This window comes from Helicoverpa armigera, chromosome 2 (genome assembly GCF_030705265.1).
Source record: "Helicoverpa armigera isolate CAAS_96S chromosome 2, ASM3070526v1, whole genome shotgun sequence".
NCBI lineage: Eukaryota > Metazoa > Arthropoda > Insecta > Lepidoptera > Noctuidae > Helicoverpa > Helicoverpa armigera.
The window spans coordinates 13,885,655-13,903,198 of record NC_087121.1 but is presented as its reverse complement, the minus strand read 5'-3'; the positions used below and the strand labels follow the sequence as shown (position 1 = coordinate 13,903,198).

The 17,544-nt window shown below is 36.9% G+C and overlaps 1 protein-coding gene across 1 annotated transcript in view; it reads right to left on the bottom strand.

Moving 5' to 3' along the window:
• LOC135116632 (lethal(2) giant larvae protein homolog 1-like) overlaps positions 1–17,544 on the bottom strand; it is a 42,475-nt gene that overhangs the window by 10,620 nt on the left and 14,311 nt on the right. Inside the window, exons 3-7 of the mRNA XM_064040723.1 lie at positions 3,757–3,934; positions 1,645–1,891; positions 1,080–1,267; positions 470–649; positions 66–154 (exon numbers count right to left, since the gene is read on the bottom strand). Of these exons, the coding sequence (XP_063896793.1) occupies positions 66–154; positions 470–649; positions 1,080–1,267; positions 1,645–1,891; positions 3,757–3,934 (882 nt within the window). The remainder of the gene's footprint in view (positions 1–65; positions 155–469; positions 650–1,079; positions 1,268–1,644; positions 1,892–3,756; positions 3,935–17,544) is intronic.

The window sequence follows — 17,544 nt, the reverse complement described above, 5'->3', positions numbered from 1 at the left end:
TTTGAGATTGACAAAAACGATTGATTACTATCGATTTATTGTTGTAAAGAGTATCGATAACTTACTCGGCTAGTAAAATCGAATGCGACGTGTTTCTCTCCCTGTTGTACTGTGACTGTGTATTTGTCGGAGTATGAGGCTCGTGGCATACCACCTGTAAACAAAATGTTTTTACCAAATTCTAGATTCTCATCAACTAAAGTTACAATTTATTTATTTTAAACCATTTATAAATGCTACTTAATTAAATAACACTGGTTCTCAACTGAATCTGTTTAGACAAGATGCCGACTCTCAACATAGTTGGGAGAAGGCAGATGATGATAAATGCTATTTGAATAAGCATGCTGGAAGGCCTTACAAGGCAGTTGAAAAAAACTAAACAATTTGTTGTACCGTGATTTTTATACATAGGCAACATTTATCATACTTTGATATAATTAGTAATAGTTAAAAATCCCAAACTTACCCGCATAAATAGTAATCTCATCGCCATCAACGCTGGTCCTGTTCAGGATCTTGTTGATGGCCTTGCAGGGGTAGGGTCCGTAAGGCGTGATGGGTTCCTTCAGGGGCCGGTCGCTGTTGGCTCCGGCCACCTCCCATGTTACGTAGGACCCGTCGTTGTGGGACGATGTGAAGTGCTCGCCTGGGAGAAGAGTTTGTGTTATAGTGGTGGTAAATGGGAAAAGGTAGGGAGATATTTATTTCTTACTGAACTGCAAGGTATTTATGAGACGATAAGATGGTTGATATTTTACTTAGCTGATTCAGCTTTTCATGGACGTAAAAATGCCAAATGATTTTCAGGACCATATCAAAAATCGAGCTTATATCGCGTTTGAAAATTATGGGTTGTAAAAACACTTATCGCATTGCGTTATCTGAGATTGTGATGCATTTCCACACCGTTTAAGATTTTTTTTTATCACAGTTACATAGTTCTCTCAAATCCCTAGCTCAATTAATACGAAAAGTGTTTTTTGAGCAGCTCATACCGCCATATTCAGTGAAGACAAAAAGTTTGGCGGCAACTATACCACTGATTTCTCTTACAAACATAATGTTGCTGTTGTTACCTTCATCATTCCAACACAAGCTCTCCAGCTGCTGGTTGGAGACGAAGGTGTGGGTGGGCGCCGCGGCGACTCGGTCCCATAACACGACGAGGCCTCGGTTGTAGCCTATTAACAGTCGCGACGGGACCTTCGGGTGCTCGCAGAGAGCTTCTACCGCGCCTGGGTTTACTTTGAAGTCTTCTGGACAACTGGAAGTAAGAGTTCGTGTGTTAGTGAGATCTTAATTTTTTTCAGAATACTATACAAAATTTTTCGGTATTAAAATGCTGTAGCTGTTGTGAAAAATCTGATTTTATCCAACTAATTAAATGAGGTAGCTGTAAGAATTATTGTCTACAATTTTACGTACCAGGGAAAATAATAAATCTTGATATAATCTATAATATCTAAATGCTTCATACCGCCTTATACAAGTTACAATAGTTGTAAAAACTTTGTTGAAGGTGATGGTTTAAATCTAGCACTAAAGCCGGTATCTTTTTTAAGACCACATTTTATAATAAGGTGACTAAAGTTAAATTTAATTTCGAATTGATTGATGATATATCTAATGGTTGACACTCACTTCTGCATAACAACATCCTGATATATCACATCTTCGGTGACGGCGAACGTGTTAAGGTCCAGGTTGTATATATTGCCCCCTTCAGTACCGATCAACAGGTGCTTCCCCGTAGACTCGACGCATAGGGACGAGATTTTCTTGTTTTTGCCTTCGAATATGTATGTCTTCAGCTCCACGAGGGATTTCTCGTTTATCTCCCATAAGTGGAGGCTGTTGTCGTCTGATAGTGATACTAGTCGGCCTGTGCCTGGAAAATAATAAAAAGATCGGTTTTAAAATGTGCAAAAATACATAATATAACAAGTAAGTAATAGAGCAAGAGTTGGCTTTTCAATTGTGTTTCCTAAATCATTCAGAAAAACTCTTAAAATGACAAAAATAATTGTATTAATTAAATACAAAGCAGTGGCAATCTTTCTTGATTTCCAAATTCATTTGTGTTTCCAATTAAGTTATATTAGAAAAGAGTTTTCTCTAAACATCTAAATATTCTATTTGGGAGTTGCTAACGCCTGATAAAATGACGATAATTTTTCAGCAATATCATATTGCTAATCGGTAACTTACCGATTAGCAAACTTTAGGATAGGTTATTATTATTAACAGGTTCAGTTATTTCATAAATGTATGGTAAGTTCATTGCTTTCTTATCAGCACCGCCCTATTTTATCTTATCGATAAAATTGGCTGAAGTCAAATATCGATGATTACACATATTGGTAGTATGTGTATAATATAGATTGTGGTACATACATTCCCAAAATTGAAACTCCATAATCATATATTTTATCTAGTATTTGACCATCTAGAGTTGTTTCAATGTCGAAACTTATTCTGATAAACTAATAGTAGGGATGTCCATTTTTAATTTTCATAGTTATCGAGGTCTAACCAAATACGTATGTTAATTTAAATTTACATTCTCATGCTTATTTAATGAAAAGTATAGTTTCAAATAAATTGTATTCATATATACTAGATAATAAAAGCGGTTAATATACTATTACGTCTAATATTCGCATACTATGTACTAAAAAGGGCGTAAGTATGCCACAGATGAATAATATCCAAAAATACTACGTTATCAAAGTCACTGGGCGTGACTAAACGTTTCATAATAAACCGTATGCGTGGGCGCAGCTACACCGCACTGGAGTCTGGATCCCTAACGAACTGTTTATTTCTATCTGTTTATATTTTAAGACGAATAAACTGGAAATTAATAGGACTGTTTATGGTTTCTTAGAAAAATAATATTGTGATGTTTTTATGAAGTTAAATGCATCTGTTTGAATTTCAGTATGTATCATGTAGTATTTTATTTGAATGCTTATCAGTCATAATGCCGATGTACTCATAAGATAGAGGCATAACAACACATTATAATTAGTCATCATTTATAGTCCTAATCTAATAAAAGCATTCCTGGGCCCACCTTAAAATTATTAACATGCCTAACATAACATTTAATTTAATGAGCATTTCTCAGCCAACTGCTGCTGATTAGCCCGTGCTTAATCAATATGATATAGTATTTTTATCAGTAAAGGTACAATGTAACACATTTCAGGAATCTCTCAATTTTTAAGACATTCATGAACAAAAAAAAATATCCCCAAACCTTTTTTGGTGAGGTGTAAGGAGCATTACCGTGTTGATCTCTCAGGCAAGTATTAAAGTTATTTTATGCATGAATTCAGTGTATAAATATATGACCCTGATCTTAAGATTTTGTGCGTTCTTGGTAACTATGTGACACATGGGAAATTAATTATGTAGATCAAGACCTTTATTAAAGGAATATCAATTTATTTCCTGCATGATACAGATATCTTGCATATTGCATCATTGGCACACTTGTTATATTTTCGTGCGTATATTAATACATTTTTTTAAAAATTCGATAAAATTGACTACTAGATGGACGAACGATCTGGCCGGCAAGCAGTGGATGCGGGTCACCTAGGACCAAGCAATTTGGCGAACATTGAGAGACGCCTTTGTCCATCAGTGGACCTCTTTCAGCTGACACGATGACGATAAAATAGTTTTTTTTTTTCTTTACTTCTCCGCAGTCGAGGTACTTAAGTGTCCATCCATTTCTTTACTTACCAGGAATAAAGTGTATCTGTGTGACGCTGGAGTCTGAGTTTGTGTGCTGTCCGTAGAGCTCGACGCCTGGTCTTCCGTAGACCTTCAGGGCGCCGGTGGCTGTGCCTAGCGCTACCACCCTGAGGAGGGGGTCCCATGCTAGCGCTGATGCTCTGTGAGGAAAGCCGTGTTGTACTGTCTGTGGACAAAGAAGATATAGATGGTTAGGTTAGACTTGGTATTTAAGGATGTTTTGTTCCGTTGTATTGGGATTATTAAAATTCATCAGGGAACATCATTATGTCGTAAAGCAGGTTTCTATATTTTGTCTTAAGATTGCTATTGTGATTAACAAGGTTATGTAACTAAGATTTGTTTCTACTACGTATGCATATCTAAGTAGGAGAGCAGGTTTGGTTAAAGAAATATGTCTCATTAGAAATGATGATTTGCTTTCTTTAGCACATTCGAATTAGTTGATTACAGATGTTTGTTTTTGTTGAGACGCAACGCTTATTTATTTTGGACTCGGCATTCACGTGACATTTTCTTCATATTGTACAAGCGCGTTGAGTAGCGTACTGTGGGTTAATGCAGTCATGCTTATTCATAACGATGCAATGCGTGCAATTGCATCTTAGTCACTCGTGAATTTGTCAGGAAAAAACTAATTTATCTTCAAGTATGTGTATTATCCTTAATTTAAGAATAACTATTGTTCATCATCTTGTTACTAGGTATCACATAGTTATACCAGGAATATAACAATAACTCCTTCGGAATATAACCTGAGCTATCCCAAGGATTGTCAATTTGTAGGACATGAGTTACCGACAAATGTGAATAAGCAGGTAATTAAGTGATAGAATGGGCTTTTTGTTGCCGTTTTGACACCTCGAATACAATGGCTGACGTCAGGGAACGTGCAAAGATGTCTGACTCATGCTAGTACTTGTTATGTAGTACTAGCTTCTGGGAACTGTTGCCGAGACCTTTGCGAAAGAAAATGTGGTATTTCTGTTTACGACTTGAAACTTTACTCCTCAGTTTTAACTTTTTTGTTTGGAATATTATGCAAATTATAATGCAACGGTAACAGATTTCCGCACCAGAGAACAACAAATTATCAACAAAAAAATGAGTCACAACAATTCAATCCGTATTTACATTATTATTTTTGATGTCATCGCGTTTTACGTAACTCCAAGTCCTAACATATAATTAGAGACACTTGTCTATTATCAAAACGATGACGATAAAAATTAATGACACTTAGTTATTGGCTATGAAAAGGGTCGTGGGAACTCGCACGGACGGACAAACGTGTCGTGTGTTTATGTGTTAGTAAATTGCATGGGTATAGTTACATTGAGAGCTTGTTACTTCTTGCTGGGAGCAAAAAACGTTAATTTTGTAATAGGTTTAATGGGTAAATGAAGTTAAACGTCTAGATAAGCTACAAGCAGCGACCATAGACCTTTTGAAGACGCATCATTTATTTGTAAATCTTGCTTCAGAAGATACCAAGTAGTACATGATGAAAATACACTATTGGTGGCAATAAAAGTAAAGCATTAAATAATGTCATTTTAAAATAAATAACAACAAAAATAATCAGTAACCATAATGTTATTTTATGTACTGTTGTCGCAGGTTCTACAAAGTAGCCATGCAGTGTTGGAACGTAGCTAATATCAACGATTTTTAAATTAATCACGTACGATCAATTCACTTATAGCTTGTACACTAGTGTGTGTGCTTATAATTATTCCTATTACACACACAGACGCAAAACTCCTATAAAACCTGTGTAATGGAACGTGCTAAATGATCGACAGACAGGTATTCAAGGAAAATTCGTATTAAATCTGCCATTAGGCAAAAAGGTTTTCTTTGTAAAAGTGATATTTTAGGCGTGTATTTTGGGAGCAATTTTCTCGAAACTTGCCATTTAATTTTTGAAAGGCTTCGATCGAGCTTGCCATCGAGATATCTATAGAATTTTATAACTGGCTGTCTGACGGTTAGATTAGACCATTATTGCAAAGTGAACGAATCTACATACATAAACGAGTAATGTATTATCACATTCAATTGTCAAAAATCAAAAGAGCTTAAACTGTTATTATTGCTTTTGTTGTTATTTGACTATTTATCATGAAGGTAGTAGCAACCTATCATTAAAGTATATCCGGGCCACGTGAAAGTTTAACCGACTGAATACAATAGTAATGGCATTCGGAGTGACGCCTCCTAACACAGCTGTCAAACGTTTAGACATAAATATTAATATCGATGAATCACAACATTAGCGAAACCAATTAACAGTTTGAAGTTCACATTATCGAATGAATCATCAAAAACAATAAGTAAACATAACGTTTCTTAATAGACAACGTTTATTAATAGTGCAGTTCTAATTTATTTCTATTTTAAATACAGACATGTGTTATATAAAATTATACTTTATGCGTATAAAGTCACGGTGCATTTTCGCACTGCAAACGATTTAGTGTAACAAAAGTTCACAGTTCGATGGGTGCCAATGCGGAATGTTGTCGCATTCCTGATGGCAGCCGGCGTAACCGTCGACCTCAAAACCGTAGTTATCTATCACACAAGCATTCTGTCATCTTCGCTAAAACATACGTTTTTTTCTACGAACAGTCATGTTTGTTGAACCAGCATAGTTTCCTTGTGTGGGAATTTTCCCGCCTCTGTTTATTAATGAAAATTTTGCGCATTAGCTCATAGACAGCTGTGTTTGGAGAGTCACTAATGAACGATGAGAAAACTGCTTCGTTCTAAAGTAAACAAGTCTTACGGCATTTCATAACCATATGTACTCATAGCAATCAATAGCAACAGTGTTCTGAACGTGGTCAGAAGTCAGAACAACAGGGTCCAGCGTCTATTGTCTACGTTTGACCGCTTGCACAACAGTACTCGCTTGTGCTTGGTGCACGTGCACTCACAAAGTTCGATAGATAGCTTTACTGAACCGGTTTATAACAACCGTGATTCTCAAACTAGCAACAACGTTTATGCTGGCGAAATGTATGATACTTTGTGTATATGTTTTCATATACAGTATCTAAGCTTAGTTATAAATTAAATTAAAATGCTTTCAATTGAGAGGTCATGCAGTTTTTGATAACTTATCTGCGAAGCTTATGATACTTTTGAGACAGAAGCTAATAAAATTGCCGAAAGTTATCTTCTTACAATCAAAAATGAAACCTTGAGTGCCTTTGCAGTTTTCACCGTTATGGGGTCTAGCTTGCCTGTCGTAAGCCAACTAAAAGGATACAAAGCTCAAACCATGGGCATTATTACAATGTACGAAAGACCATTCTTGTTGGGAATGTTGATCTAACAGGGTGATCGCTCAAATCTTGCTTTTTTGGTGCGGTGCAACGCCCCTTGAACGTGATGTTGTTTTAGATGTTCTCAGATTCGAGATGCTCTTTATAGGTTCCATAGAGCTTTATAAGGGGTTTTGATAATCTTTGTTTGAGCGAAACTGTTATTGCAAAGGTCTTATTTGTCAAAAGAAAGCTGATTGTGTGTTTACAAATGTACGACACGAAGGGTCCTACGCGAATCTTCGACGGGTTTGAACGGAGGTTAATATAACCTCATTCCTTCAACATCCGCTGAGGAAGAGCTATGTAGAATATCAATCAATAGAGGCGACGTGTTATTGACACTGTCTTCTGGGAACGACCTTCACTTCCACAGGAATGTATGTTTATAAAGCAGGTGTCTATGGCTAACAAGCGGCAATACTCCTCAAGGGACCGATCCACATCCCACTGGCTATTAAATTACTGTAATGTCATAATACAAGCCGATGCTCATAATTTAATAACGAGCGTCACTCATCGATCAATTACGGATAATCACTTGAATGTAAATGACTTTGTTCATTCATATTCATGATGGGTGAGGAATTTAATCAATGTGCCAACATGTGTGGCAATTAGAGCGTGTGTTTGTATATCTGTGGTCATTACGCGCCACTCAGGACACGGGTAATTTGGGGAGTATATCTGTTGGCTTAGCTTGATGAGCTGGATACTTATGTCATTGATGTTGAGTACAGGAATTTGATACTTTTAGGTCAAAGAAATTGTTAAATTACCAAAACCCATACAGTAAAACGATACTTTCCAATGATAATCCCTAATCAAAAGGCGAATAAATAGACTACAAACCCATGTAATTGAAAAAGATTCAGATCAGACAGAGGATCTCATTCCTCGTTCATCAGGCAATCAACGTGCAGGTGGTGCAGTAATAAAACGTAGTCAAGACCCAGATCTAGGTATAACTGCACTTGATGATCAAGTACTTGAGATCCGACACACAGTTTACGAGGAACAATTCGCTCGTAAACTTACATATCACATTAGCCGCGGTTAACTGGAAGTAATGCGATTGTTCACATAAAATTGCACTGATATGCCTACGCACCTTGCAATGATGTCACTGTGCCATTATACCAGCTGCGGCTTTCGTGCCAAATGACGTCATTTTATGAGGACGAATTAACACTCGTGTTGGACTTTTTTGTAATTTTTTGTTTTAGTTTGTAACGCTCTACATTTGGTCCTTCCGCAATCAGATTTTTGGCAAGATTCAGATATCATAAGTAGATTTTCTGTATGGAGCTTTATGATAAACAGCGAGTGTTCGCCTTATGTGTCCTGATTGGCACAAAACCAGAAACAGACGTAGTATATACCTCAAATATTAATGGGAGTAGCACATAGGTAAACTGTGCATTTAATAAGACTAAAATGAGACACTGATTCTTAGTATGCAAGTGTAACAGGATAATTGAATAATAGAGCACTAAGCTCTGTTGCTTGGTTAGCAGACAAACAAAAAATGGAAAAAGACTGCAGAAGTAATTAGGAGGCTACCTACTTTTAAAACGACCGGATAAGGGGCCACGGCTGTCCCGAGAGTATTACTAATTGCCCATTGAGGAACATTACAAAAAGTCTTATAAGAATTTGTAACCTTTTTTTTGTTTTCGAATGGTTAGAGCAGCAGTCTCTGTGGAATAGTTTTTTGAAGGTATAAAGCTTCCGTCGAAGATTTAAGGGATTTCCTTGGAGATGTCACGTTATCATTTAGGGGATAGTTGATAACCTGAGCAAGCAGTAATTATGTTCGTATCGTGATTAAATAGTCAAAGGTGCTGACCCTAACAACGGCCTTGACCATAAACGCGGGAGTGCCGATAGCGTAAAATAATATAAATTAACGCCCGGAATATTTATATAATGTCGCATGAATCACTCTGTTCCGGATAACAGCTAGTTTATTTAGATATTCGTGATGTTCGTGTTAGCAGACGATATTTGGAAAACAAACATTCAAAATCGGACTTTCAGTCTTGATTTGATAATTCCGAGGTGTCAGTAAACTGCCTTCTGAGAAATATAGTCGACTTCAGAAAACGATTACATATTGCCCTCATTATCTTTAGATAATTTTATGGACTTCTTAATAATAACCTTTATATTTTGATCTATCTTCCGACTAAGGTTTAAAATTTAAAATTCATGGAACTGCAAGAAGCGTTGGCAAAGAAATCTCACGTTCCAAATTGGGTCTGAAAAATTCCGTGAAACTCGTAACAAATTCGGTAGCATTCCGTACAATATTAAAATGTATTGTAAAACTTCACACGGTCCTTATAAGGCTTCGGGGAGGAAACGGAAACCTCGTCAACGACGCAGTGCGAATCCAAGCGTACGCATTATAAAGTCAACGACTTCTAATATTAATAGAAATAAAAATATTGTTTTTAGTCTTGATAGACTTTTAGACTTTGGTTTTCAAGAACTAATTCTGGTTAATGTAGCGAAAATGAATTGCTTGTTTGAAATCATCAAGAAACGACGAAATGACATCAGCCATCAGTTGATTGAAAGAGATTGATTTACAGAAGCTGAAATATGAAGGTCAACGAGACGGTCAATTCGTATTTAGCCATCAACAGTTTTGATAGACACGAACATTTTGACGGAAATACGAAGAAAGATAGAATTTGAATATAGATGATTGAAATCGAGATTCTCGGATGATATTTGCTGGTTAGTAAATGTTTTTGATTAACCAAATATTAACGGCCTGTTGCAACCAAACTATAATCGTTGCAACTGTACTCTTATGTAAGTCTAAAACAAAATCTGAGCTACCATGTCTACGAATGGACCAAGCACAGATATTAATAAATCTGACTCTACATAACGGCGAATGGTGGACCAACCGCTTTGATAGGCAGGAATTAGTGTGTCTGTCAAAACAGATCCCATAGACTGACACGTGTAAGTGCTTAGCTCAGCTACTAAATTACTTTTTAATAAGCTTTTCCTGCCCGACTTGTTATTATAGCGGTCTGTCAGCGTGCCAATAAACAAACGGACTGTTCGTTCGAGAGGTTTGATGTTTTATACCAAAACCACTTGAGAAATTGAACTAGAGGTTACAATAAAAAAGGTTGTCTGGTTTTTAAGCGATGTAACACATAGAAATAGAATCAGTACATGTTCGTAGAGCTTTGCGTATTGTTGGCATGTAATTTTTCGCTTGGCTGGTGGAAAATATCGATCAATGAGAGTTCAGGAACCTTGCGCTGTTGCATCAATGAATCAGAATGGATGTGTGTCGATAAGTTTGAAGTTATTCGATTAGATTGTAGGTTCAATGGATGATTTTGAATTAAGTGCGTCATTGGAACAATGGATCCGCGAACCATTTACGAATCACTCAATTATAGAAATAGCCTCCCACTTTTACGGATCAATGATACGATTCATGTCCCAATATCTCTTTGGAATAAATATCAGGACGATGAAATTGTAACTAAATGGTATCTTTGCAATATGTTCATTACCAAAATGAGCGCACTAACTGAATAAGAATGACGTCACTATCAACGTAGGACGGGTTACGTCTGGGTGTCAGTCATTGGCTTCCTGCACAACTTCCGCAGCCACAGTGCGCAGGCGTCGCCATTGTTGCCACCGGCACGCAGTGAGTAATCGATTGTACGTGATAACCGCACGTTATGCCAGATTTTACAACTCTGGACTTCTCTACAGAAAAAAATCCTTTAAATATAAATTAGAATTCCTATTCAAATTACAGAGATTGACAAGTAAATAGTCTGCAGTTCCCAGTAAGGATTTATTAAGATCCATCCACTAATTCCATTGACTAGCAATAAATAGCGATTAAAGGCGATCTAGGCTGGGCTTGAATAATAAAGCGTTCAATTAGCTTAAGTAATACCAGTAATAGGCGTCGAGCCTTATATGGAGGGAGTGATTTCCTCTATCGATGACTATACTGGGAGGGCGCATGCGCCGGTGATTGCCCCATTGAGTTGCGCCGGCGCTTCGCAAAATGTCATTCATATAATGAAAGGATGTTTAGTCTTTTTTAGTACTGAGTGAAATGCTAGCGTGTATACAAACTAGATTTCAAGTGGACAGTGATTTACAAGGTAAACTGAGCCCATTGATAAATAGTGACGCATTACACAGCGATTGATGTTCCCAACCACATATAGAATTAAAAATAGCTGGATTTACGTTTAATGCAGTTTATTTTCCGCTATGTACTGTGGAATTACTTACAAGTTAATACTTCAGAAAATACATGAGCTTAAGGTATACGTGGGATTTGTCATAAAAAATTAAAGAACATGAAAACGAAACGCAAACATTCACGAAAACAATATTCCTTACTTTCTGAGAAAGCGACTGCCATTGAAACTCCGTCAGGTAGGTATCGCAAATCAATAGGCTTGCACATTAATTCTAAGTAAAATATTTTGTGATATTTGCAAAATTCCACTATGAGGCATTTTCATAATTTTCTCGGAAGATTATAATCGTGTATTTCCTAGACCTCATGATACAACACGGATTATGCTTGGAAATATGATTCAGGTTGCGGATAAGATAACCTGTGTAACATTATCAGAGCACAAACTAGTGAATCAACAGTATCAAAAACAAATCCTAGAACTCTCGTAAATAAGAAAAAAACATGATACATTTAGAGTTAGATATTGATGATTGACTTTTCCGTTCAAACAAAGTCGTCAATGTAAATAGTTTGTGGTGTAACAGCCGTAGATAATGGGCTGCAATCGCAGAGGAGCGTACAGGTGATCGTAGAATGCATGAGTCAGACACCTATTGACATTCAGCAGGAGTGCACGGCTCACTGCAGTATTTCCTTTGCCTCCAACAACGGTTGAGGAAAAAAAAACTAATTGAAGTTTTTGAGCGGATTTGAAAATCACCGTCAAATACAAAGGTGGAATTAATTCCCTAGACACTGTTTATCATTAAGAATTGTAGGCACGATGAATATATTTAGTACGACAATGACGTAGAAAAATTACGTAAACAAAGGAAAATAGGTTAAATACAAATATATCCTTAACCTTCTCTGTTGACAGGCAAAAGGTAGCTTCAAATGCTTTTGCAATGAGGTCTGTCAATGAATAATAAGTTGCATAGGTAATTTGCATTTTAACTTAAACCACAAATAAGTCAGGAGCTTGTCAAAGAATAAGTAACGCTAACCAACACCACACATCAACCATAACCTCCTAATGCTTTTATACGTGTCCCAGAAAAAAGCCCAACATTCCTTCAACGTTTTTTATTCAACTTTTTATTTTTCTATTTTTAGCATGCAACTCCTCAGTGAAAGTCTTATGATTTAGCTCTTTCGAAATGAACAAGCTTTTTGCCTACTGTAAGTGTAAACAGATGTTTTTGACCTTAAATAAATCCCATCGTGATATGAAACCTATTAATTTGCCATTTGGATCGTGCGGGTCTGATGCGCTCGTTATCCAAGGGCGTATTACGTCAGCAGTTATTACCATGGAGACAGCTTCGATTCTATATACCTGGTGGATCTATTAGATGAAGAATTTATAGCATTTTAACTAGCAATAAATAACTTAAAGCTCCTATATACAAACGTATAACACTTAAACATCAAAGGTGACACCAGCCATATAAGGCTGGCAACAATGCAACGATCTCAATACGGTGAAACTTCGTGAGTTCGTGCAGCAAGGAGGCGGAGTACCGTTGCTTTTAACATTTGAACCTACATCCGATCACAACCTCTTTCCAACGTGCACTATTAATACATGCAATCACTGAACACCGTGTTGCTACAACAATAAGGCCTCAATTTGAACGACAGAGTTGTGAGACAGCAGTAAATAAGTTTGCGTACGTATCTCTAAATAAAGACTTGACGGTTTAATAAGTTAATGAACAGTTAACGGTACAGCATTGTATGTTTAATTAATTCTTGAGATGACAGCTGTTCATTCTCGTCCTACTCAAAGGGTCAACGAATTAGAAACGTAATCGATATACCGCGAATAACCCCATCACGACAGACAACTTGGTGGTCTTCCTGGATGCTTTTATGTGGCTATGTACCTGTGCCAATATTTACCACGGATGTACCTGACGTAATATTTATAATAGAATGGTCTGTTTAGCAAAACAACGCATTTTCACAGAAATAATTCTATACATTGTAATAAACTTACTGATACAAAGTATAAACAATTACCTACTGTCAGTTTCGATCTTGGGTAAGCATTAAAAATAAACATTTCTATAGAATCGAATGCAGGCGAAAGTGAAAATCGATTCTCGTATGCAATGCGATTGAATTATGCAATGAATAGGAAATGGAGCACGCCGCGTGATCTCGATACCGCCTAGCGGAACGATAGGCGCGGTTGTCATTGAGAATACTGCATACATTGTCAACTAGAATCATATATTATGAGACTAAATTATGAAACCTCTGTGTTGTATAATCCTAATATAGTACGGGACTACTAACAAGAAGCTCAAGCATAGAACGAAAATTGAAGCTCCCGTGTAGCTGCTGACAAGCCCCTTCTACCATCAAGAAAATCATCATATTGATCATTCAGCAAGACTATTTCCAAACTTGCAAATCGGGCTCCCATAACATCAGGCCACGAGCACCCACGTACTACAAACAAAACACGATGCATGGCAACGATCATAAATATTCATGCAGATTCAGGCACGGGTCGTTGTCAGCTATGAGTTACGATAACATACCTGGGCCCGACCTTCGGAGGGGGCAGACGGGTAACGTATATACCGACAGGCACTTGAAAACGAATGGAGATTCTATGAATCGAGTTAATGTTCTTGGTCTGGTTAAGATTTTGAATGATATAAAATCGCATGGTAAGCTTTTAGTTTCTATGTGAGAGGTTTGCCGAACTACAGGGTAGTATGATGGCCTATATTAATCAGAAATGTTGCCAATTTTCGGATTGCGTTATGCTCCAGATCTTTTCAGCAACATCATTATACGTTCTATAGGACCTTAGGAACTTAATAAAGACTCAATAAAGCGAGTCCCTTAGTCAATAAATGAACGAAAAAGTTTCCAAGTAATAGAACTTACGAGCCTATTCAGCTTCATTTTAGATAGCTTTCTTATTTACGAAGCTTAACTTTGCGAAGTTTCATTCCAGGCTCCGAAGTACTGAGCCATCCAAGGAGACATGTAGACAGAAATAAAGTTCAACGATCCAAGTCAGGCTGGTAAAAGGGAACTTATGTGATAGCTCTTTTTCATTTTGTAAAGCACTGTAGTGCTGGCTAAGTCAGTGTACTTGAACAAGAGTTAGATGCTCGGTTGTAAAAGTGTTAGTGGCAGTTCAATGAACGTACTTGGACTCGTACATGGAATGCTATTCAATTAGAACACAATTATTGGAGCTAAAACTTTCAAACAGAGGAGCTTCTTTTGTTATTCAATAACTGCGTTGAATGAAGAATGAAAGTTTGATAGCCACTCACTCAAATCGTGTGTGATTTACCACAAGTTACTAGACATAAAATCTTACACAAACATATCTTTATTTGCAGTCCAAATATTGATATTGAGTAATATTTTCCTATTTGCCCAGACTAACGTGCTGTCAAATCTAGTTCTACGATATACTGCGTAAAAGATTGGAATAGACGTAAAGCAAACCAGTTTGCACGTGCACATTTACGCTGGACAAGCTTAGATTTATTAGAAGGCGTTCTCGAGGGTGCAATGTCTGTTAAACTGGGGTTAAGAATCACGTGCTTACATATTCCATGTTCAAAAATTCTTATAGCTGGTCTTTCCCCCCGGTTCTTATTTTCAGAGCGAAAACGTGGAATATTTTAATGCAGATTTCAGTGTCGCTAGAGGGTAATTTTACACAACCGAGAGCTGGTTATCTCTCCAATCCTTTAAATAAAATATCATTTAAGGTTGATTATGGACTTGTTAATGTTTTTATGAATTTTCATGTTCATAGCAATGGCTGTGCCTACATTTCCTCGCAATTATATTTAAATAAAATTGTTTGCAGTAGATGTCCTTATAGCTTGATAACAATTAGCATATTTAAGGGGGTCAGAGCGACCGTAATTAATCTTTAGTGAGCACAAGTTTGTTGTTACTTCAGCAAGATGTGATTAAGAGCTAGCTCGAAGAAATGATCTAACTAAAGGAATACTTTGTCATCGTTCATGGACCCTTAAATGACCTCTTTACCTTCACGGCCTAGAGAAATAAACGGCTAATATTGTTCTCAAGTTATTAATTTACCTTTGCCCTTACCATACCATGTCTTTATATTTTTCTAATAAGTAATAGAGCTAGAAGTGGTATTCCAAGGTCCAGAACTAAAAACAAATAGATTTATATCCAAAGGTACCCTTTATCCAGACAACCTCGGTCTCCTTCAAGAAGGGCGAGTAATCGGCGATACTATACCCCGATAGCGTTATCACCGGCCGATAACGATGCAATCAATAATTTTAGAAGTAGGTACATATGTACTGTTGGCCGTATCACTTGTTCTAGTCAAATGACTCACGGATGTTGTAAACGATAATGTTCCGTCAAGGATTCTATAGTTACTACTTTACGTAATATTAATTGAATATAAAGTACATTAGTTTTATCGTAGAATGAGACTTCGAACATGATGTCAAGCGGTCATGAAATTGCTGAGCAAAATATGTAGTTCGCAAAGTTCGCGGAATTACAAAATGGAAGAAATCCCAAAAACGATAAATTTTTAGCAGTTCCGGATTGTTTATTCTGGGAAGAATAAATGGAGCAAACCTTCACAGATACAACAAATTAACCACCCCTAAATATTAAGTAAACAAACAATACTATTGTAAGGGTATCACGCAAACAACCAATAAGGAATCGATGTTACGTCCCCTACACCATAAGGCCCGTAGTAAATACGCACGGAACATCATTCATTACGCTTTCCTACGTCAATAATAAAACTTTTATGGTGGTCGAGGTGTATTCTCGTATTAGCTAATAGCGGACAGTAAAACAATCGTAAATGAAAGGAATTTGATCTAACTGTGAGAAGGGAACGCAAAGGTCTTGGATATCGCAGTCTTCCAAACGTTTTACTACATTGATTTGTTTTGTGAAGGCAAATTCATGTACGGAGTTGTGGTTTGTTTGCTAAATAGCAATGAAATCAAAGAAGGTATTAAAGCTATCGACAAAGTCATCAATGTCTAGACTAACTTTAGCTTTTATTTTATCATTCGTTTAATAGAAGTCTAGATTGTGGTCGATAGTCAGCACCTTTCCTCGTTTAACACTTTCCCCATTCATGACATCATGCAAGAACACTATAAATCTGCACACATACAAACAAACGCACGCTAGCTTTATGTGATTATTAAAGAATAAAATCTAAACTTTAATTTGTTTCGTGTCGTTATAAATACTCTTGTTCTTCTTGGATTGCCCATAAACCCAAAAAGTAACGTATGATTGCTCCCCTGGTAGACAAAACAAATCCACCAATCTCAGATTATTCAAATGAAGAGAGAAAATAAAATGCTCGTCCATAGTCCATATAGTCTGAACCTCACCAAGGTACGGACTTACTTATGTAGATACATTGTCTAGCTTTCCAGACAATACTATCTACGTGAGCTTTTACTGCTTGCAGTAATGGATTGTCTAGAAAAACTGGACTGGTAGCCGACTGCAAGCAAATTGCTGTAGGACACACCATTTCCTGAATTCTATTTACGACTTGTACGAGTTGTACGTGAACTTATTAGAGAGATTCTACAGATTCAATTCTCTGTAAAGACTTCAACATTGCAATGGGAGAATTGTAAAATTTTTCTTCGAAGCACAGTTGTCTAGTCATCACAATTTAGTTCAATAGGCAAGCCTCTACAAAATCAACAGCTCGTGCAATGTTTAGATAGTTCAATCTATATTTTAAGTGGTTCAATTAAAAGAAGTTTACAGTTCAAACAAAGTCTAATGGCGCCAACACAATTTTCTTTATAATGTGTGTGCTTACAAGGGTTACGTAGTGTAATTAGCAGAAGAATCGATAGAGTGCATCGAACCTGGTGTAGGGCTTCTAAAGCCTGTGGGCCTGATATCCCGGCAACTGTTAGGCTTCCTTGCAGATTGTGCAAGTGTACAACAGGTGCAATTTTGTCTGTTCGAGTACGTGATTCAATTTGTTGAGACAGTGTTTTATAATTGGTTTTTGATGGGCTTTGTTTTTAATTGTGATCGTTCCGCTCTCAGATTTACGCTCAGATTATGTTCGCCTTCGGTCCTTTGCTACGCATAATGTCAAAAAAAGTCCCAAGAACTATTCCTAGTTATACGAAATCGAAGTAAATTAGTGCGTGCAGACATACA